At 53.6% G+C, this 22,527-nt stretch overlaps 1 protein-coding gene across 1 annotated transcript in view; it reads left to right on the top strand.

Moving 5' to 3' along the window:
• LOC147689506 (fatty acyl-CoA hydrolase precursor, medium chain-like) overlaps positions 1-22,527 on the top strand; it is a 332,562-nt gene that overhangs the window by 63,798 nt on the left and 246,237 nt on the right. Inside the window, exon 4 of the mRNA XM_086942263.1 lies at positions 4,797-4,930. Coding sequence (XP_086798389.1) covers positions 4,797-4,930 — 134 coding nt within the window. The remainder of the gene's footprint in view (positions 1-4,796; positions 4,931-22,527) is intronic.

The raw sequence follows: 22,527 nt of genomic DNA, 5'->3' as shown, positions 1-22,527 counted from the left end.
TCTCGACAGTCTTGACGTTGCTCTGGGGACAAGGCATCGGAGAGTCTGACCCCTTCCACGGAGCCGTCCTTTTCGAGTGTTTTCAGCAGGTCAGGGAGGGGCTCAGAGTCTTCTTCAGCCCCACTGTCGGTAGCCATCAGGAGGCTAAGTTCCGAGCGAAAAAGTGGGGTTTGAGTCTATTGGCGTGGAGGACCCGTAGGGGGTTCCGGGGTGACTCCATGTCGATCAGGTAGGTGACTGGACCCTTGCGCTCTACTACTTTGAAGGGCCCCATCCACTTGTCCTGTAGGGTGCAAGGTTCAACCGGGGACATCACCCAGACCTGTTGTCCTGGCTCGAACTCGATGGAGGAGGCATGCTGATCATACCAGCGCTTCATGTCCTCTTGGCTGGCTTCGAGGTTGGCTTTGGCGAGTTCCCTGAACCGCCGGGTCTGGTTACGGAGAGTCAAGAGGTACTTATACACATCCGGGGGAGTCTTCTGAGGGGCCACCTCCCACCCTTCTTTGACCAGGCTGAGGGGGCCCCGGACGGGGTGTCCATACAGTAGTTCGAATGGACTGAAGCCCATGGATTTCTGGGGGACCTCCCTGTAAGCGAACAGGAGGCACGGGAGCAGCACGTCCCATTGGCGACGTAGGGGTTCCTCCAGACCCATGATCATCCCCTTGAGGGTGCGGTTAAACCGCTGCACCAGCCAATTTCCTTGCGGGTGATAGGGGGTCGAGAATTTGTAGGTGACCCCTCACTGTTGCCATAGGGACTTCATGTATTTAGAGATAAAGTTCGTGCCCCTGTCACTGACGACTTCCCAGGGGAAGCCCACCCCTGAGAAGATCCCCATCAGGGCTCAGCCCACCACGGGCGCCGTCACGGTCCGAAGAGGAATGGCCTCAGGGTAGCGGGTGGCGTGGTCCACCAGGACCAGGATGAACCGGTGTCCTTGGGCTGTTCGGGGCTCCAGGGGCCCCACAATGTCTATTCCCACCCGTTCAAACGGGGTGGTGACGATGGGAAAGGGCTGCAGGGGTGCTTTGAGTTTTCGGCCGCTCTTCCCGCTGGCCTGGCAGGTTGGGCAGGCCCGGCAGTGGTTGGCCACATCATTTCGCATCTTCGGCCAGTAGAAGTGGGTCACCAGGCGGCTGTATGTTTTGTCTTGCCCCAGGTGTCCGGCAAGAGGCACATCGTGTGCAAGGTTCAAGAGGAAGTCCCTGAAGCGGAGGGGGACCACCAGCACCCGGCTGGCCCCCAACTCAGCAATCTTTTGCTCACTGTAGAGCAGGTCATTGTCCCAATAAACCCAGTGGGCCCCCGAGGTGTCTCCTGCGCTTTGGGTGAGGGCTTGCTGTCAGAGTCCCTCGAGGGAGGGACATGTTCTCTGCTCCTGTCGGAATTGTTCCTGAGTAGGGCCACCCTCCTGACGCCACTGGGCCAGTTCTGGAAGGTCCCGGAGCCGATCAAGTCCTTCTTCGCTGGACTCCGGGGAACCGAGCTCCGGGGCTGCTCCTTCGGTGACGATTGGCAGAGGGGGTTCTGGCCATTCTGGTTCTTCGGGGCTGGGGATGGCGCGGGCGGCCATGACCGGGTCGTTACGCAGACCCCTTCAGGGAGGCCCAGCATCCCCAGGTGCTCTCTTCGCTCAACGGCTGACCAGGGGGAACTTTCGAGGTCATTCCCCAGGAGGCAGTCTACTGGGGCATCGTCGCGGACAGTCACTTTTAACATGCCGGATACCCCCCCACTCGAAGGGGGCGCAGGCCATCCGACACAGGCTTTCGGAGTTGTCGGCCGACCGTACTGGGCAAAGTACATTTGGTAATATCTGGTCCGGGGTCACCAGATGGCAGCGGACTGCGGTCACACTGGCCCCGGTGTCACGGAGGGCTTCAGCCCGGCGTCCATTAATGGTGACCCACTGGCTGTACTTCTGCGTGTTGGCGGGAAGGGGCGCCCGCGGAACCAGGTCCCTTTCCACTAGACAGACCAGGGACATGGCGGCGGGTTCCCACTCGGGCTGGTCTGGTTCGTACTCTTCGGTGTCTTCTTGGGCCTGTTCTTCTCCCAGGGCGGCGGCAGCAACCTGGCGGGGCATGGGACTCTGGTTTTTCGGACAGTTGAGATCATTGGCGTAGTGGCCGGGTCGTTGGCATCGGTGGCAGGTAACGTTGGCACGGAACCCTGGTCGCGTCGGGGCGGGTTGTTGCTGGTGGTGGTTATCGGGACGGAGTCTCGGCCCCGACCCTGGCCTCCTCCGCCCCCCCGGGGGCGATGGGGCCCTTGGGAGGCCCTGTTCTGGTCGCTGGGCCAGCTTCGCGGAACTCGTGTGCTCTCCCATCGGTCTGCTTAGATGGCGAGTTTTCGGGGTTCAGTCAGTTTACTGTCAAGGAGGTGCTACCTGAGCTCGATGAAGCAGTTATTGGAGAGGTGCTCCCATACAATAAGGTCGAATAGCTGCTCGTACGTGGTCACCTGGCTGCCCTTGATCCACCCCTTGAAGGCTCGGCTAAAGAAGTTCACGTACTCCACCCAAGTTGTACCCGGGATCCGTTTGCAGTCGCGGAACCTCTGGCGATACATCTCCGGCGTGAGCCCGTATCGAGCAAGGAGGGCGGCCGTCATGTGGTCGTAGACGTCATCTGATGGTCAGGGAGTTGCAGCAGGGCGTCTCACCCTTCGTTGACAAACCTCCCCCATAACCCGGCTTCCCAGTCGCTCCGTGGGATCCGGTGGGAGGTCATTGCAACTTCATAGGCTTTGAACCATTGCTGGATATCATCGTTCCGGTAATATTCTCTGACGACATCCTTGGGGATGTGGACCTTGGGGTCCGTAGGGGCAGGGGGGCTCTGGTGTCCGGAGACTCCGAGGTCTTTGTTTTGTTTCCGAATTTCCAGTTCCTTCAAGTTGCTCTCATGCTCGTAGGCTAGTCTTTTCTCTTCCAGCTCTCTCTGACTCTTTTTCTCTTCTCGCTCCTCTCGGAGCCGCATGTGTTCGAGGGATATTTTTTGTTCCGCCAATTTGAGTTCCCCATCTAAGCGAAGTCGAGCCAGCTCTAATTCGTGGAGCCGGCTCTTCTCCCATTCTCGGGCCTCCTCGGACGAGAGGGCCGGTCTTCTTTCCTCTGTAGGAGCGGTGCTTGTTTCGGAGGTTTTGGTTTTGGGGTACGGGCGTTTCTGTCTCCGCCCAAGACTCCAAGGCGTGTTTGAGGTCATCTTTCGTGCTCAGTCCTGTGGTAGCAATGCCCAGTTCTATACAGAATTGTTTCAGTTCCTTGTGGCTGTATTCTTCTAGTTTCTCCATCAGGAATTTTTCCGTTGTTCCACTCTCCTTTGTCGTCATGGTAGCTGTGTGTTGTGGGGTGAGTTACTCTCTGTACGATTATGCGTCGGTTCGGATCGCGCCGCTGGCCACCAATGTTAGACGGAGACCCGGAGGGTCGGCCGAGTACAGGGGGAGAGGCCTCCGGTGAGGGCCCACTCCAGTAATCGTACAGACAGGTAACTTCCCCTCCCCACAGATGGACACCATACAGCGATGAGTTCGGCACACTTTTATATATATATCTTGAGGCAAGGTGATAAGCGATACAGTAGGACCAGGATACGAGGATCCCGTCAATTCTAGTCTCTTTGAGGAGCAAGGGTAGCGGGACAGTCTGAGTACCGGTCCGGTACAGTACGGCGAGAGATGGGGCTCACAATCCTCGAGCTGGAGGGTTAGCAAGGGTGGGCCGTGGCAGCGCCAGCAGGCTTCGAAGATGATTCCCGATGACGAGGGCCGCGGCAGCGCCAGCTGGCTACGAAGATGGTTCACAATGACGAGGGCCGCGCCAGCAGGCTACGAAGATGGTCCACGATGACGAGGGCCGCGGCAGCGCCAGCAGGCTACGAAGATGGTTCACGATGACAAGGGCCGCGGCAGCGCCAGCAGGCTACGAAGATGGTTCACGATGACGAGGGCCGCGGCAGCGCCAGCAGGCTACGAAGATGGTTCACGATGACGAGGGCCGCGGCAGCGCCAGCAGGCTCCGAAGATGGTTCACGATGACGAGGGCCGCGCCAGCGCCAGCAGGTCTCCAAGGATGAGTTTCTCGACTCCAGGATACAACTGCCTTCCTGCTCTGGAGCTGCCCCAGTTATAGGTCTGGCGTCCTTTGATGTCCGGCCCCTCGCACTTGGAGGCCGGGAGGTCCGGGATGAGGGAGTCCAGACACCCAGCAGGGGGGTGGAGGCAGCGCCCGGGGAGGCTGGGGGCGATCGACACCTGGCGGAGGAGAGCCATCGACACCCCTTCTCCCATTGACCTGCCAAGTGGTTTCTTCACCCCCAGGGTGGATGAAGGTGCCTTGATGTCGGGGCCTGGCCAGGCCCGGGGTTGGGGTCGATCCGAGGCCACGCGGCCTTTTTGTGTAGTGTCCAAAATGGCGGCTGGGCCGGGGGCCGTGTTGCTGAAAGGGGGCCCGGGCCAGCCGATACCGAGGTGTTCATGAGCTGGGGTTCCGTTGGTTACGGGTCGTGGGTTGTCCCGGTGGGTTGCCGGGATAGTTCTCATCTAGGACACAGGAGGAGCTGGGGTCCAGGCCCCGCCATGCGGGGGGGGATCGGTCCTGCTACGAGGCCTGTCTAACACTCACTCTACTTTCTCCAAGTGTTTGTGGAGTCAAGGGGTGATGTGAGTCTGCGGCACCTGTAAATACTCTCACTCTGTACTTTCTGAGTGTGTCTGGAGTCAAGGGGTGATGTGAGTCTGCGGCACCTGTAAATCTCTCACCCTATACTTTCTCCTCCACCTCACAGGTGATGCTCTGGATCCATGGCGGAGGCTTTACAATAGGATCAGCTTCTCCGTTTGATGGGTCAGCATTAGCAGCCTATGAAGATGTGGTTCTGGTTGCCCTCCAGTACCGGTTGGGAGCTCTGGGCTTCTACAGGTGAGCTGTTACTTGCCATGTTTCCAGATATATTAAGAAAGTAACATGTGCTCAGAAGTGACATCATGCATCATTATATGGAGCTGTGTGTCGGATGTTCAGAATTCAGCAGTAAATAGCTGAGCATGAAGTACCTAATATTGAGGGACATCTCATCAGGGGTGTTTGGGGTGTGACACCCCCAAGTAAATGAAGGAGCCAAGAATGAAATATAAAACAGCGACCTTTGATGTAAAGGGTCGAGCGAGAAACGAGGCAGATACCCACCGGGGGCCGTATTACAGAAAGGTCCCAAGGGGGCGCAATGGGCATATGCACCCGCTTTGGGAGCCCCCCGGGAACTTTGGTATTACAGAGGGGTTGTAGATGCTTGTGCGGTCCCTTCTGTAATACTGATGGTGCTGGCACACATCTGCACCGGCGCTATCTCAAGAGCACATTCCCTCCCATGCGTGGGGGCGTGGCCTCTTTGTCTCTGCGACTGCACTGTATTGTGGACGTGTGAGCAAAGGCAAAGAAGCTGTCAGGAGGTGTCCTGAAAATGCGTCACAAATACACTGTCAGTGCGCCCAATGTGGGCAGCTCTCTGGCCGGTTGAAAGGGGGTTCCATGGACCCTGCAGAGATATCCCTGCAGGTGGGTACAGTCACGCTCTGCACCTGCCTACAAGGGGATCTCTAATTCCTCCTTAAAGTTCAGGCGGGTTTCCGACTACACTGTGAAACGCGATACAGCTTTGAAGCAGCCGCTCTGTTTCTCACGTGAAGGCCCTGCCCCCAGCACAGCATTAGTTGGTGACTGGCCTGAGGTCAGTAATTTTCTGTAATAGAGTGGACTCTTCCCGTTTGTGCACGGCCCACCTGTTGAAAGGTGCGCTGTGGTGCAAACAGCAAAACAGCACCCTATGTGCAATCAATGCCCAGATGGCAGAATTTCAAAACGTGAAACCAGAAAATCTGTAATGATTCCAACTAGGCATGGGCGGATTTTGCGGATTCGCAATCCGCGGATTTGCGTATTTGCGGATTCACAAAATCCGCGGATTTTGCGAATCCGCGGATTTGCGGATTTTGTGGTGGGGGGGGTCTTCTGTGCGAGCTCATGTGTCTCTTGTGTGTATAAAAGGTCAGAGAAAGATCAGTTCAGCAGATGAAGAGAAAGAAGCTCCTGGTCACAGGAACAGCACGGGTATTGAGCTCGTGAAAGTCAAGGATGCAAAGGTCTCTATCCAGCATCACAGCTGATTTTCCACAGTAGATTTGGGAAGAAAGAAAGCAGACCTGTGCCCAGCCTACTCATGCATCTATTTTACAATGGCGCCAGCAAGCTGCCAGCGCCGTTGTAAAATAGTTACAAAGTTAGCTTGCACAGGAAGCACTTAGATAAAATAAAGCAGCACCTGCTTCGTTTTATCTAGTGGTTCCTGTGCAAGCTAACTTTGTAACTATTTTACAACGGCACTGGCAGCTTGCTGGCGCCATTGTCAAATAGTTACATGAGTGGGGGTTCAACTTTTGAACCCGTTACGTCCGCGGATTTTTTTTTGCGGATTTTGCGGGAAATCCGCAAAATTCACAAATTGCGGATTTCCCAAAAAATCCGCAAAATCCGCAGTCGTAACGGATTTCCCGCTCATGCCTAATTCCAACTTCCCTACTTGTCCAAATTGTGTGATGCTAGGCTAATATTTCATTTCACAGAGCCTCCTTTTTTTATTATAATATATGAGTGCGTTTTAAATACTTGAGTTCAGGATAATCGATACATAAGTATCTCTTATGTTTGATTTTAAAAAAGATAATGTTGCTTTATCTGTAATTCGGATCTAGATCAGATTTAGGGTTTAGATGATTAAAGCATGGACTCTTGGAGTCCAGCCAGATCCATGGCTTGGCTCTGGCTTGGCTCGACCTAATCATTTACTAGTGTGTCCTCCTCTGGGGACCATCAGTCACTTGATAACATGATTTGTAATAGATGAGGACTGGCAAACTGGAGCCACGCCCCCATGCAAGGATTTGGCAACGCTACCGTCAAGGCTTCTTGTAGCAGAGACGAAGAAGAGGGCGTGCAGTGAAAATACATTTAAAATAAGTGACCCCATAGCAGGGGCTCCAGGGACCATAGTCAAGAGTTCGCAGAGAGAACGACCCGACCAAGGTGGGGAGGGCAGGCGCGTGGCTTCAGCAGAGTGTTTGGGGTGGGAAGGGGCGTGGCTTCAGCAGAGTGTTTGGGAAGGGCAGGGGCGTGGCTTCAGCTGAGTGTTTGAGGTGGGGAGGGCAGGGGTATGGCTTCAGCAGAGTGTTTGGGGTGGGGAGGGCAGGGGTATGGCTTCAACAGAGTGGTTTGGGGTGAGAAGGGCAGGGGCGTGGCTTCAGCAGAGTGTTTGGGGTGGGGAGGGCAGGGGCGTGGCTTCAGCAGAGTGTTTGGGAAGGGCAGGGGCGTGGCTTCAGCAGAGTGTTTGGGGTGGGGAGGGCAGGGGTGTGGCTTCAGTGGAGTGTTTGGGGTGGGGAGGGCAGGGGTATGGCTTCAACAGAGTGGTTTGGGGTGAGAAGGGCAGGGGCGTGGCTTCAGCTGAGTGTTTGAGGTGGGGAGGGCAGGGGCGTGGCTTCAGCAGAGTGTTTGGGGTGGGGAGGGCAGGGGTATGGCTTCAGCAGAGTGTTTGGGGTGAGAAGGGCAGGGGCGTGGCTTCAGCAGAGTGTTTGGGGTGGGGAGGGCAGGGGTGTGGCTTCAGCAGAGTGTTTGGGGTGGGAAGGGGCGTGGCTTCAGCAGAGTGTTTGGGTTGGGCAGGGGTGGACTTCAGTAGAGTGTTTGGGGTGGGGAGGCAGGGGCCGTAGCTTCAGTGGAGTGTTTGGGGTGGACAGGGCAGAGTGTTTGGGGGGGGAGGGGCGTGGCTTCAGTGGAGTGTTTGGGGTGGGGAGGGCAGGGGTATGGCTTCAACAGAGTGGTTTGGGGTGAGAAGGGCAGGGGCGTGGCTTCAGTGGAGTGTTTGGGGTGGGGAGGGCAGGGGTATGGCTTCAACAGAGTGGTTTGGGGTGAGAAGGGCAGGGGCGTGGCTTCAGCAGAGTGTTTGAGGTGGGGAGGGCAGGGGCGTGGCTTCAGCAGAGTGTTTGGGGTGGGAAGGGGCGTGGCTTCAGCAGAGTGTTTGGGAAGGGCAGGGGCGTGGCTTCAGCTGAGTGTTTGAGGTGGGGAGGGCAGGGGTGTGGCTTCAGTGGAGTGTTTGGGGTGGGAAGGGGCGTGGCTTCAGCAGAGTGTTTGGGAAGGGCAGGGGCGTGGCTTTAGCTGAGTGTTTGAGGTGGGGAGGGCAGGGGTGTGGCTTCAGTGGAGTATTTGGGGTGGGGAGGGCAGGGGCGTGGCTTCAGCCGAGTGTTTGGGGTGGGAAGGGCAGGGGCGTGGCTTCAGCAGAGTGTTTGGGGTGGGGAGGGCAGGGGCGTGGCTTCAGCAGAGTGTTTGGGGTGGGAAGGGGCGTGGCTTCAGCAGATTGTTTGGGAAGGGCAGGGGCGTGGCTTTAGCTGAGTGTTTGAGGTGGGGAGGGCAGGGGTGTGGCTTCAGTGGAGTATTTGGGGTGGGGAGGGCAGGGGCGTGGCTTCAGCCGAGTGTTTGGGGTGGGAAGGGCAGGGACGTGGCTTCAGCAGAGTGTTTGGGGTGGGGAGGGCAGGGGCGTGGCTTAAGCAGAGTGTTTAGGGTGGGCAGGGGCGTGGCTTCAGCAGAGTGTTTGGGTTGGTGAGGGGCAGACTTCAGCAGAGTGTTTGGGGTGGGAAGGGCAGGGGCGTGGCTTCAGCAGAGTGTTTGGGAAGGGCAGGGGCGTGGCTTCAGCAGAGTGTTTGGGGTGGGGAGGGCAGGGGCGTGGCTTAAGCAGAGTGTTTAGGGTGGGCAGGGGCGTGGCTTCAGCAGAGTGTTTGGGTTGGTGAGGGGCAGACTTCAGCAGAGTGTTTGGGGTGGGAAGGGCAGGGGCGTGGCTTCAGCAGAGTGTTTGGGGTGGGAAGGGCAGGGGCGTGGCTTCAGCAGAGTGTTTCGGAAGGGCAGGGGCGTGGCTTCAGCAGAGTGTTTGGGAAGGGCAGGGGCCGTAGCTTCAGCTGAGTGTTTGAGGTGGGGAGGGCAGGGGCGTGGCTTCAGTGGAGTGTTTGGGATGGGGAGGGCAGGGGCGTGGCTTCAGCCGAGTGTTTGGGGTGGGAAGGACAGGGGCGTGGCTTCAGCAGAGTGTTTGGGGTGGGGAGGGCAGGGGCGTGGCTTAAGCAGAGTGTTTAGGGTGGGCAGGGGCGTGGCTTCAGCAGAGTGTTTGGGTTGGGCAGGGGTGGACTTCAGTAGAGTGTTTGGGGTGGGGAGGCAGGGGCCGTAGCTTCAGTGGAGTGTTTGGGGTGGACAGGGCAGAGTGTTTGGGGGGGGAGGGGCGTGGCTTCAGTGGAGTTTTTGGGGCGGGTAGGGGAGTGGCTTCAGTGGAGTGTTTGGGGTGGGGAGGGGCGTGGCTTCAGCAGAGTGTGTGGGGGGAAGGGCAGGGGCTTAGCTTCGTGGAGTGTTTGGGGTGGGGTGGGGTGGGGTGGGGAGGGGGGTAGCTTTAGCGGAGTGTTTGGGGTGTGACACAATGCATTCTTGGTGTGGTGTTTGGGCTGAGAGACCTGAGTTGGTCTGCTATGTCTGTGCTTTTTTTCTCATCATTCTCATTTTACTAAGAATTTTTAACTTAACCATGGGCTGAAAATTCGTCCCGCTCGTGGAATTTGCGGATTTTCCGCGATTTTGCGATCTGTGAATCTTGCGAAATTGCGGTAAAATCCGCGAATCAGCGGGACGAATTTTCAGCCAAGCACTTACAGGGTTACAGCAGCAGGTGCAAAAGTTGAGGCTAATTTTTTGAAACCTTTTACAAAAGGGTTACAAAGAAATTAACTTTAACTTGGGCACCTGCTGCTGTAACCCTGTAAGTGCTTCCTGGCGCCTCGTTGCCTGCTTGCAACCCTTGAAGCAGGGTCAGAGAATAGTTACAAGTAGGCAATGAGGCGCTGTAGGAGAGTAGGGTCTGCAATCCTATGATCACCCAGATTTTTTGCTTTTGTTTCACTGGTTTACGACTTTCTCGGGCTGTGGGCCTGCCAATCAGACCCACAGCCTGGCTGTTCTCTCTCTAAATTACAACGTGTACCCTAGGTGCATTTACCAATTGGTACTGGGCCACCTTATCAGACCCTGTAACTCAGGGCATAGGTGTACCCAGGGCCTACCAGGGGCTGAAGCATGTATTTTGCCACCCCTGGCTGGCCTCTTAAATTTGACACAACTGGCTGCATGACGGCTGGGGCAAAGTCGTGTAATCACCCTTTGCTGTAGATATAGTATACCTATATCTAACCCTAAAATGGACACACAGATTCCTATCAGTCACTCCTATGGCAGGCCTTGACAATCCTGAAGGCAGAGTGCTTGGAATCGTGTGAGATGGTGCTCTGGCATGAGCTGAGCCCGTCTGCAGCTTGCGGAACCAAGTCCTAATAGCTGTTCCATGATATCGCATACCATATACTCTTAAGTGCATTATAATCCTCGCGGTTAAATGCTATCTTTGGTATTGCTTTATCAAAACATGTCGAGTAAGGTGTCATACGAATTGGAATACTAACTGTAGGAGAGTAGGGTCTGCTATCCTATGGTCACCCCAATTTTTGCTTTTTGCTTCACTGGTTTTCGACTTACTGAGGCTGTGGGCCTGCTAATCAGACCCCCAGCCTGCTGTTCTCTCTCTAAATTTATAATACATGTGCTATAGGTACATACCACAATTGGAAATGGACTCCTTGTCAGCCCCTGTACCATGCACTATAGGTGCTCAGGGCATAGGTGCCACCAAGGCCTACCAGGGGCTGAAGCATAGCTTTTGCCACCCCTGGCTGGTTCTTAAATTGACACAACTGGCTGATCACTCAGCTGGGGCAAGTGGGTGTAATCACCCCTTGCTTAGATATAGTATACCTATGTCTAAACCTATATCTGGACACATATATAGCCTGTAAGCCACTCCTATGGAAGGCCTCATCAATCCTGGAGGCAGAGTGCGTGGTTTTATGTGAGATGGAGCTCTGGCATGAGCTGAGCCTGTCTGCAGCTGTCGGGAACAACTCCCTAAGCTGATCCGGGATAAGGCCATACCATATACTCTTAAGCGCCTTATAATCCTCGCGGTTATATAGCAACTTTGGTTTGGCTTTATCAAAACATGTCGTGTAAGGTGTCATACGAATTGGAATACTACCCCCTCGCCAGTTCTGGCGACGGGGGTAGCATTCCACCCTTCTAGAGGGAGAAGACATGTTACTTTACTGAAACGCGGTTGATTTAAAATGAGCCTCAGATCCACAAAATGGATGCCCCTGCCACAGACACGGGTCTGGCCTCCTGCTGCTGACCGAAACTCGGCAGAGGAGGCCTGGACAAAGAGTTTCCTGTCACAGGGCGGTGTCAAACCACCCCAGACAGGAGATAGTGGATTGGAGTAGGGAGGTTTCAAAGAAACCAGACACTGCCTGGGGAGCACAAGGCTGCCCCTTGCATAATCCGGCCAAATCGGTTCTGGGGCCTCCCAGCCCCTGTCCCAGCGCGGCCAGGATCAAAGGAGAGGGGTGTAACCACCCCCTTCCTGGTCCCACCCATAGGAGGGGACCTAGCAGGATGTCCAACCCCCCAGATTCGAATAAGAGGGGGAGCAGTCCCAATGCAACTCAGATCATCCTGAAGAAACATAAGAAACGAATTCTGGACCCTTCGACTTTCTACACGACGTTAGAAGACTGAAGAATCTCCCTTGTGGTCAAGGAGTGACCACCCTGTGCAAACAGGTACCATCCAGCCCTCGACCCTTGCTTTGTTGCAGTTCCCGCCGGAACTCGAGCGACAGAGATCGACGAGATCAAGCTTGCCTGCCTTCTACCTGCCCGATCCACAGTCCCTGCAGAGCTGAGACCCGTGGAGGCGACCGGAAGCGTGGGGCACGCCATCTTGAAAAGGCCACGAGACGCTGACCGTGCAGCCCACGAGTGATCCTCGAAGCTGTGCACCGGGGTTTGAGAAGCCCCAGCCCGAGCTCCACTTGCACCAAAGCTCACCCCTCCACACTCGACGAGTGCTGCGTGGGGCCCTTCTGCTTGTGTGGGCTCGACGCGTTGGCCCGGACACTTGCCAGCTGGCTTGTGGCCCCTGTGCCGACGAAACTTGAAATACGACTCGCTTTTCTGGTTGCTCCAGATCTGCACCAGCTCCTGTGAAAAGGAGCCCCCACTCTGACCCTCCTGGTTCGAGTGATAAGCAATCTCCCGGTTCCGCGTGGATTGCTTTTGCCAAGTGCTGTTTGCTACAATCTTGAAGCCGACGGTGCTGACGGCGAGAGCCTATGTGGGACAGATCGTGACCTGCTCCTGGACGTCGCAGATGCCCCAGAGCCCACGTGACAGCGGAGAGAAGCCTATCGACAACCGCCTGATTGCACCCGACATTGCCTGGTTCCGTCCTGGTTCCACCCTGGTCACTGCTGAGTGACCCAGACTCTGTCCCCTCTGCTTTCAGGTACTTTTCTACTTCGATCCACCCTTGGATCGCACCGGACACTTCTGCTTCACATCGCCTGCAGCTGCAACAGCTTCAAGCACCAAGAACCTGCGTGTCAGAACCCGACGCCACTTCGACCCTGTGCACCCACGGCCTGTGGGTGAGGTAACATTGCAACGCCGGTGTTCCCACACTGGTACACACCTCTAGGGTCTGTGTCTAAAGTTTTGTGTTTCTAGGTTCAGCGGAAGTATCTTTTAATTCACTTTAACTAACTTTTACGCACCATTGACATTGCATTGGTGCGCGCCGCACTTTCCGTGCTGCACCCGTCTCCTGTGGGCTACTCCCGACTTCATCATTGCTAGTCCTGACTGCTCCCAGCGAATCTCTAGGCCCTAGGCCTAACCACTGTTCGATAAGTGTTCCTTATACCACTTTTTTAGTATATGGTCTGAGTGGCCACCCGCCCTCATCCATAATTGTGCAACTTTATATGTTTTACTGTGCTTTTGATTTAACGCTTGTGCCCCTTTCCTCATAAAGAGTACTGGGGAGTAATTTAGAAATAAATACATATATTTTTATAATATATACTTGTGTGGTGTCCTTTCATTTGATTACAGGATTGTATGTGGTAAAACAGCTCGCTTAACACGACCTCTTAAGTTAAGCCTTTAAGGCTGCTTAGTCCATGCTACCACTAGGATAGCTTGTCTAACAAGGTTGACTTACAACCAGACGTCTTTGGGGTTTGTTTGGACTGATACCAAGTGGTTCCAGAATTGGAAACACTACATATCAGGCCAACTTCTCACATTGGTGTGCAGCGGTGCGGATTTGAGCTTGCTGTTTGTTTTACCATTGCAATCTTTATCAAATTGAAAGATCACATCAAGTACCTCTAGGTACATATAAATCAAAAGCTTAGCATATTAGGTTCTACTGAACTTAGTAGTTGTAGATTAAAGGGATTAGCACACCCTGACTACAACTCACTAGCAAGGTACAGTAGGAAACCACTTAGTGTAGGTAAGTGCATCACTTACACCTCACTAGCAGTCATGTCTGATACAGGTAGAGCCTCAGGCTCTGCTCCTGTAATAGTTGATCCTATAGGGACAACATCCAGATATGACAACCTTAGCCACAAAGACCTGAGTGCCTTGTGCACAGCCAGGGGGCTAAAAAGGGGCAGAGGCCCTACCATTCCTTCCCTAATAGCTATCCTAGAAAAGGATGACTTAGATAAGGTGAGTCAGGCTCCCTTAGAAACAGGTGAAGGGATACACTCCCCTGAGAATGAGGATCTTCCTGAAGATGAAGTAGTGGAGGAGGAAGAGGAAGACTCTGATTTAGAAGAGCCTGAAGATCAGGATCAGGGGGGAAACCAGGTACAGGTTGCCAGGCTTAACCAGGCCAACTTGGACCTACATGAGAATGGAGAGGGCCAGCACTACTCCAGATCTCATAACCAAATTCTCCCAGGCAACAGGAGGGTGAGATCTCCATCAGGGGACTCTCATCTTTCTAGTGCCTCAAGAGAATCTCAAAGAGGGATGACTTCCTCCCAGAGAAAAGAGCATAGGGCCAGGATGAGGGCTGTCCAACTCCAAATAGAAAGGGAAGAGGTAGCCTTGGCTCAAGCTAAACTTGCTTTAGCAAGAGAAAGATAATTGTGTGGCTTAGATGCCACTGGTGGCAGCAAAGTTCCTAAAGAAAAAGACAGGGCCTATGACAATAGAAACCTGACAAAAATTGTGCCCCCCTACAAGGAAGGGGATGATATCCACAAATGGATGACTGCTCTTGAGAGGGCCTGCATGGTACAGCAGGTCCCTGAGGATCAGTGGGCAGCAATTTTATGGTACTCCTTTTCTGAGAAAGGGAGGGACAGGCTCCTCACTGTTAGACCTGAGGATGCCAAAAACTACTCTGTTCTGAAGAGTGCTCTTATTGAAGGGTTTGGCCTAACCACTGAGCAATACAGGTTGTTGTTCAGAGACACCCAAAAAGCACAGACTCAGGACTGGACTGATTTTGTAGATTGTGCCACTAAGGCTCTGGAGGGTTGGCTGCAGGGAAGTAAAGTTTCAGACTATACAGGATTGTACAATCTCATGATGAGAGAGCAGATCCTTAATAACTGTCAGAACCAGCTGTTGCATCAATACCTTGTTGACTCTGATTTGACCTCTCCCCAAGAATTGGGAAAGAAGGCAGACAAATGGGTCAGAACAAGGATTAAGCAGAAAAACCAGAACCAAGGTGACCATAAGAAAACAGACCAGAAGGGTGGGAATCAGAAAGATAAAGAAAAGGACCAGAAGTCTTCAGGCCCCCAAACTAGCAATAAGGAGGGGGGTTCCCAAAATGGAAACAAGAAAAAGAAGAATGATGGCCCAAAGAAACCTTGGTGTAATACCTGCAAATCAGTTTCACACTGGGGCAGTGAATGCACTAAGAAAAATCCAGTCCCCACCACTGCAGCTCCTAAAGCACCTGCACCCCCTAGTACAGTTAACAGTGGTGGTACACAGCCAAAGGGTTTAGTAGGGTTGACCCTGGGTACTGAGGTGGAATCTGGCCTAGTCAGAATCCCCACACAGGCAGTTCTCCTATATGATGTGGACTTATCTTTGCCCACTGCAGTAAGCCCCAGTAACCTGGGCAAATATAGGCAGACTCCCTTAATCAATGAGAAACTGGCTCAGGCCTACAGGGACACTTGTGCCAGTGTCACAATGGTGACACCTGGCTTTGTGGACCCTGGACAGATTGTACTAGGTGAAAGTTACCTAGTGACCAATGCAAGCAACTCCACTACTTCCCATAGTGTGGCTGTTGTGAACTTCTCCTGGGGAGGGGTAGATGGCCTAAAGAAAGTTGTTGTGAGTGCAGACCTCCCAGTAGACTGTCTGTTAGGCAATGATCTTGAAAGCTCAGTTTGGTCAGAAGTGGAGTACAGGACTCATGCAGAAATGCTAGGGATTTCAGCTCATGTCCTTGCAGTGACAAGGTCTCAGGCTAAGAAGTGCCTTCCTGAACCAGTGGTGGATCTTGAAACAATAGACCAACCACAACCCAAGAGAAGGAGCAAGAGGGTTAAGGCTGTGCCTTCCCACTTGCCCCAGGTTGAGGATCAAGTTTCACAGGAAACTGATTCTGCAGTCCAAGAGGAGACTGTCTCAGAGGAGCTTGAACCTGATCAGGTTGAGTTTCTGGGGACAGGGGGGCCCTCAAGGGCAGACCTGGGGCAGGCCCAATTAGATTGCCCTTCACTTGAACCCCTCAGACAGCAAGCTGCTGCTGAGGCTGCAGGGAATGCTCAAGGCACCCATAAAGTGTATTGGGATGAAGGGCTCCTTTATTCAGAGGCTAGAGACCCCAAGCCCGGCACAACCAGGAGGTTGGTTATACCTTTGAAGTTTAGGGGCTTCCTTCTTACCTTGGCCCATGATATTCCCCTTGCAGGACACTTAGGCCAGAATAAGACTTGGGACAGGCTTGTTCCACACTTTCACTGGCCTCACATGTCAGAAAATGTCAAGGAGTTTTGTCGCTCCTGTGTCACTTGCCAAGCCAGTGGTAAGTCAGGTGGCACAACAAAGGCCCCCCTGATACCACTACCTGTGGTGGGGGTACCCTTTGAAAGAGTTGGAATAGACATTGTGGGTCCCATGGATCCTCCAACAGCATCTGGGCACAGATTTATACTGGTGGTAGTGGATCATGCCACCAGGTATCCAGAGGCAATTCCCCTGAGGACCACCACAGCTCCTGTGGTGGCAAAAGCCCTCATTGCAGTTTTCTCAAGAGTGGGCTTTCCAAAGGAGGTTCTTTCAGACAGAGGTACCAACTTTATGTCTGGATACTTAAAAGCAATGTGGAAAGAGTGTGGAGTAAACTATAAGTTTACCACACCCTACCATCCACAATGCAATGGGCTTGTGGAAAGGTTCAACAAGACCCTAAAGGGAATGATAAAAGGTTTACCAGAGAAGCTTAGGCGGAAATGGGACATCCTTTTACCCTGCTTGCTCTTTGCTTACAGAGAGGTCCCACAGAAGGGGGTTGGCTACAGCCCTTTTGAACTTTTGTTTGGCCACCCTGTAAGGGGTCCACTGAGTTTGGTGAAGGAAGGATGGGAGTTACCTCTCAAAAAGCCTAAACCAGACATTGTGGACTATGTACTTGGTCTCCGCTCCAGGATGGCTGAATACATGGAGAGAGCATCCAAAAACCTTGAGGCAAGTCAAGAATTACAGAAAGCTTGGCATGACCAAAAGGCTGTTCTGGTTGAGTACCAGCCAGGGCAGAAGGTGTGGGTGTTGGACCCAGTGGGGCCAGCAGCTCTCCAGGACCAATGGACTGGACCCTACCCTATCATTGAAAAGAAGGGAGAAGTCACCTACTTGGTTGACTTTGGTACCCCTAGGAGCCCCCACAGGGTGCTCCATGTAAACCGTTTGAAAGCATTTGTTGACAGGGAGGACATGAGTCTCCTCATGGCCGCAGATGGGGATCAGGAGGAAGAGAGTGACCCTCTCCCAGACCTGCTTTCCCAGAACCCTGATGATGGTTCAGTTGATGGAGTAGCCTTGGCAGGCAGCCTCACTAAGCAGCAACAGGTGGACTGCAGACAGGTGTTGCAGGCCCACAGACATTTGTTTTCACTCACACCCAGTCAGACTAACTGGTGCACCCATGAGGTGGACACTGGTGACAGTCTGCCTGTGAAGAATAAGATCTACAGGCAACCTGACCATGTCAGGGATTGTATAAAGGCTGAGGTGCAAAAGATGTTGGAGCTTGGAGTGATTGAGCCATCTGAGAGCCCATGGGCTAGCCCAGTGGTCCTTGTGCCAAAACCTCATACCAAAGATGGGAAGAGAGAAATGAGGTTTTGTGTGGACTACAGAGGTCTCAATGCTGTCACTAGGACAGATGCTCATCCCATTCCAAGAGCAGATGAGCTCATTGATAAATTGGCTTCTGCCAAGTTTCTGAGCACATTTGATTTGACAGCTGGCTACTGGCAAATCAGACTAGCTGAAGAGTCAAAAGCCAAAACAGCATTCTCTACCCCTAGTGGACATTATCAGTTTGTGGTAATGCCCTTTGGTTTGAAGAATGCACCTGCCACCTTCCAAAGGTTGGTGAATCAAGTCCTTGCTGGGTTGGATGACTTTTGTGCAGCATATCTAGATGATATTGCTGTCTTTAGCTCCACCTGGGAGGATCACCTGATCCACCTGAAGAAGGTTCTGGAGGCCCTGCAGAAGGCAGGCCTGACTATCAAGGCTACTAAGTGCCAGATAGGGCAGAGCAAGGTTGTGTACTTGGGCCACCTAGTAGGTGGGGGTCAAGTTCAACCACTGGAGAGCAAGATCCAGACCATACAGGACTGGGCTCCTCCAACTACCCAGACACAAGTCAGAGCCTTCCTGGGCCTGACTGGGTATTACAGAAAATTTGTAAAGAACTATGGGTCCATTGTGACACCATTGAATGACTTGACATCCAAGAAGATGCCCCAAAAGGTTCAGTGAACAGTTAGCTGTCAAAAGGCATTTGATGACCTGAAGAAGGCCATGTGCTCTGCACCTATCCTGAAGAGTCCTGACTACTCCAAACAGTTCATTGTACAGACAGATGCTTCTGAGTTGGGGGTGGGAGCTGTGCTTTCACAACTTAATCAAGATGGTCAAGACCAGCCCATTGCTTTTATTAGCAGAAGGCTGACCCCCAGGGAGAAACGTTGGTCAGCTATTGAGAGGGAGGCCTTTGCTGTGGTTTGGGCCCTGAAGAAGTTGAGGCCATACTTGTTTGGTACTCACTTCCTAATTCAGACAGACCATAAGCCCCTCTTGTGGCTAAATCAGATGAAGGGTGAAAATCCCAAACTACTCAGGTGGTCCATTTCCCTACAGGGGATGGACTTTACAGTGGAGCACCGCCCAGGGACTGACCATGGTAATGCAGATGGTCTCTCCAGGTACTTCCACTTAGAACATGAAGACTTATCTGGTCAAGGTTAAGTTTAATGTCCCTGCGTTTGGGGGGGGGGGGGGGGGTGTGTAGGAGAGTAGGGTCTGCTATCCTATGGTCACCCCAATTTTTGCTTTTTGCTTCACTGGTTTTCGACTTACTGAGGCTGTGGGCCTGCTAATCAGACCCCCAGCCTGCTGTTCTCTCTCTAAATTTATAATACATGTGCTATAGGTACATACCACAATTGGAAATGGACTCCTTGTCAGCCCCTGTACCATGCACTATAGGTGCTCAGGGCATAGGTGCCACCAAGGCCTACCAGGGGCTGAAGCATAGCTTTTGCCACCCCTGGCTGGTTCTTAAATTGACACAACTGGCTGATCACTCAGCTGGGGCAAGTGGGTGTAATCACCCCTTGCTTAGATATAGTATACCTATGTCTAAACCTATATCTGGACACATATATAGCCTGTAAGCCACTCCTATGGAAGGCCTCATCAATCCTGGAGGCAGAGTGCGTGGTTTTATGTGAGATGGAGCTCTGGCATGAGCTGAGCCTGTCTGCAGCTGTCGGGAACAACTCCCTAAGCTGATCCGGGATAAGGCCATACCATATACTCTTAAGTGCCTTATAATCCTCGCGGTTATATAGCAACTTTGGTTTGGCTTTATCAAAACATGTCGGGTAAGGTGTCATACGAATTGGAATACTACCCCCTCGCCAGTTCTGTGGATTGGAGTAGGGAGGTTTCAAAGAAACCAGACACTGCCTGGGGAGCACAAGGCTGCCCCTTGCATAATCCGGCCAAACCGGTTCTGGGGCCTCCCAGCCCCTGTCCCAGCGCGGCCAGGATCAAAGGAGAGGGGTGTAACCACCCCCTTCCTGGGTCCCACCCATAGGAGGGGACCTAGCAGGATGTCCAACCCCCCAGATTCGAATAAGAGGAGGAGCAGTCCCAATGCAACTCAGATCATCCTGAAGAAACATAAGAAACGAATTCTGGACCCTTCGACTTTCTACACGACGTTAGAAGACTGAAGAATCTCCCTTGTGGTCAAGGAGTGACCACCCTGTGCAAACAGGTACCATCCAGCCCTCGACCCTTGCTTTGTTGCAGTTCCCGCCAGAACTCGAGCGACAGAGATCGACGAGATCAAGCTTGCCTGCCTTCTACCTGCCCGATCCACAGTCCCTGCAGAGCTGAGACCCGTGGAGGCGACCGGAAGCGTGGGGCACGCCATCTTGAAAAGGCCACGAGACGCTGACCGTGCAGCCCACGAGTGATCCTCGAAGCTGTGCACCGGGGTTTGAGAAGCCCCAGCCCCGAGCTCCACTTGCGCCAAAGCTCACCCCTCCACACTTGACGAGTGCTGCGTGGGGCCCTTCTGCTTGTGTGGGCTCGACGCGTTGGCCCGGACACTTGCCAGCTGGCTTGTGGCCCCTGTGCCGACGAAACTTGAAATACGACTCGCTTTTCTGGTTGCTCCAGATCTGCACCAGCTCCTGTGAAAAGGAGCCCCCACTCTGACCCTCCTGGTTCGAGTGATAAGCAATCTCCCGGTTCCGCGTGGATTGCTTTTGCCAAGTGCTGTTTGCTACAATCTTGAAGCCCACGGTGCTGACGGCGAGAGCCTACGTGGGACAGATTGTGACCTGCTCCTGGACGTCGCAGATGCCCCAGAGCCCACGTGACAGCGGAGAGAAGCCTATCGACAACCGCCTGATTGCGCCCGACATTGCCTGGTTCCGTCCTGGTTCCACCCTGGTCACTGCTGAGTGACCCAGACTCTGTCCCCTCTGCTTTCAGGTACTTTTCTACTTCGATCCACCCTTGGATCGCACCGGACACTTCTGCTTCACATCGCCTGCAGCTGCAACAGCTTCAAGCACCAAGAACCTGCGTGTCAGAACCCGACGCCACTTCGACCCTGTGCACCCACGGCCTGTGGGTGAGGTAACATTGCAACGCCGGTGTTCCCACACTGGTACACACCTCTAGGGTCTGTGTCTAAAGTTTTGTGTTTCTAGGTTCAGCGGAAGTATCTTTTAATTCACTTTAACTAACTTTTACGCACCATTGACATTGCATTGGTGCGCGCCGCACTTTCCGTGCTGCACCCGTCTCCTGTGGGCTACTCCCGACTTCATCATTGCTAGTCCTGACTGCTCCCAGCGAATCTCTAGGCCCTAGGCCTAACCACTGTTCGATAAGTGTTCCTTATACCACTTTTTTAGTATATGGTCTGAGTGGCCACCCGCCCTCATCCATAATTGTGCAACTTTATATGTTTTACTGTGCTTTTGATTTAACGCTTGTGCCCCTTTCCTCATAAAGAGTACTGGGGAGTAATTTAGAAATAAATACATATATTTTTATAATATATACTTGTGTGGTGTCCTTTCATTTGATTACAGGATTGTATGTGGTAAAACAGCTCGCTTAACACGACCTCTTAAGTTAAGCCTTTAAGGCTGCTTAGTCCATGCTACCACTAGGATAGCTTGTCTAACAAGGTTGACTTACAACCAGACATCTTTGGGGTTTGTTTGGACTGATACCAAGTGGTTCCAGAATTGGAAACACTACATATCAGGCCAACTTCTCACACTAACCCCTCGCCAATTCTGGCGACGGGGTTAGCATTCCACCCTTCTAGAGGGACACGACATGTATGTAACTGTGAACCCTGGTTAAAGTTAAACAAAGCCTCAGCTCCACAAAATGGATGCTGCCACCACAGACACGAGTCTGACCCCCTGCAGCTGGGAGTCCTTCCAGCGAGGGGAGCCTGGACAAAGGGTTTCCTGTCGAGCACCGTCCCAGACAGGGTTTTGTGTATCCTGGGTAGGCAGGGCTTTACAGGAAGGTGACTGCTGAGTGGCACCCCGGTGCTCACTACGCATAGGCCGGTCAGAACCAGTTCCAGGGGCACACCAGCCCCTGGCCTGGGGGAAGTCCGGCATGGCAGAGGGGTGTAACCACCCCCCTCCTAGTCCCACCCATAGGCAGGACCTAGTCACAGGGTCAGCCCCCTTTTTTTAGTATAAAGATGGGAGCGGGCCCCCTGTTCAAATTAGATCATCTTTGGAATCAAGACACGACTTTCTGCGAAAGACATCAAGATTTCCTTCTTCAAGATTCTCCCTTGTGGCTAAGGAGTAGTCACCCTGCATCCGCAGGCACCATCCTAAGAACACTGCGGTCTGCTGCAAGTCCTTCCTCCGGAATCCGACTGCCCAGCTCGACGAGACCCGGCTTCCCTGGCACCTCTGACCTCTACTCACCTCTACAGCCAAGCTGAGAACTGTGAGTGCGACGAGACCTCGAGGGACCGACGATCGCCAAGACTGCACGACTTCTTTGCAACAAGCCCACCGTGTGCTCCACTGGTGAGTGCTTTGGGGTCCGAGAAGCCCCAACCCTGAGCAGCTCCAGCACCGAAGATCAGCCCTCCAGCATCTCCACGATCTGCGTGGGGCCCTTCTGCTTTTGCCTGCTCACCGCGCTGTGTGGCTACTAGCCGGCTGGCTTGTGGCCTTCTTCACGACGCCCGACGACATCACTGCTGCTGGTCTGGTTGCTCCAGACTGGCCCTTGCTTCCTTCTTCAAGAGATGCACCCCGGACCCTCCTGGTCCACTCCAGACGCCATTTTGAGTCCACCGCGTGGGCTTGAATTTGCCAAGGCTTTGTTGCCCAATCCTGGGTCCAGCGACGCCGAAGGCTTCATCCATCGTGGGACAGCTCGCTCCTCCATCCTGGTCGCCGACAACGCCTCCTGGTCCGTGAGATCTGCGAGCACAGCGTCACCCACTCACCTAGTCGAGGTGGCTACCATCCGGTGCCCTCCTGGTGCCCACTGACTACTGGCTAGTAGTCTCGAACTTGGTCCCCTCTGCTTTCAGGTGTCATCTGACTTCAAGATCCAGGCTTGGATCACTTCGAACTCTCTTCACTGGTCGCCTGCCAGCATCTTTCTTCCAGGCTCCTGGTCCGTCTACGAGGATTCCCGACGTCTTTTGAGACCTATGCAGCTGCAGCCCCTGGGCTAGGTAACTTCGGCATTTCG

This window comes from Lissotriton vulgaris, chromosome 10, assembly GCF_964263255.1.
Source record: "Lissotriton vulgaris chromosome 10, aLisVul1.2, whole genome shotgun sequence".
Taxonomy (NCBI): Eukaryota; Metazoa; Chordata; class Amphibia; order Caudata; family Salamandridae; genus Lissotriton; species Lissotriton vulgaris.
This window is presented reverse-complemented; position numbering and strand designations above follow the sequence as displayed.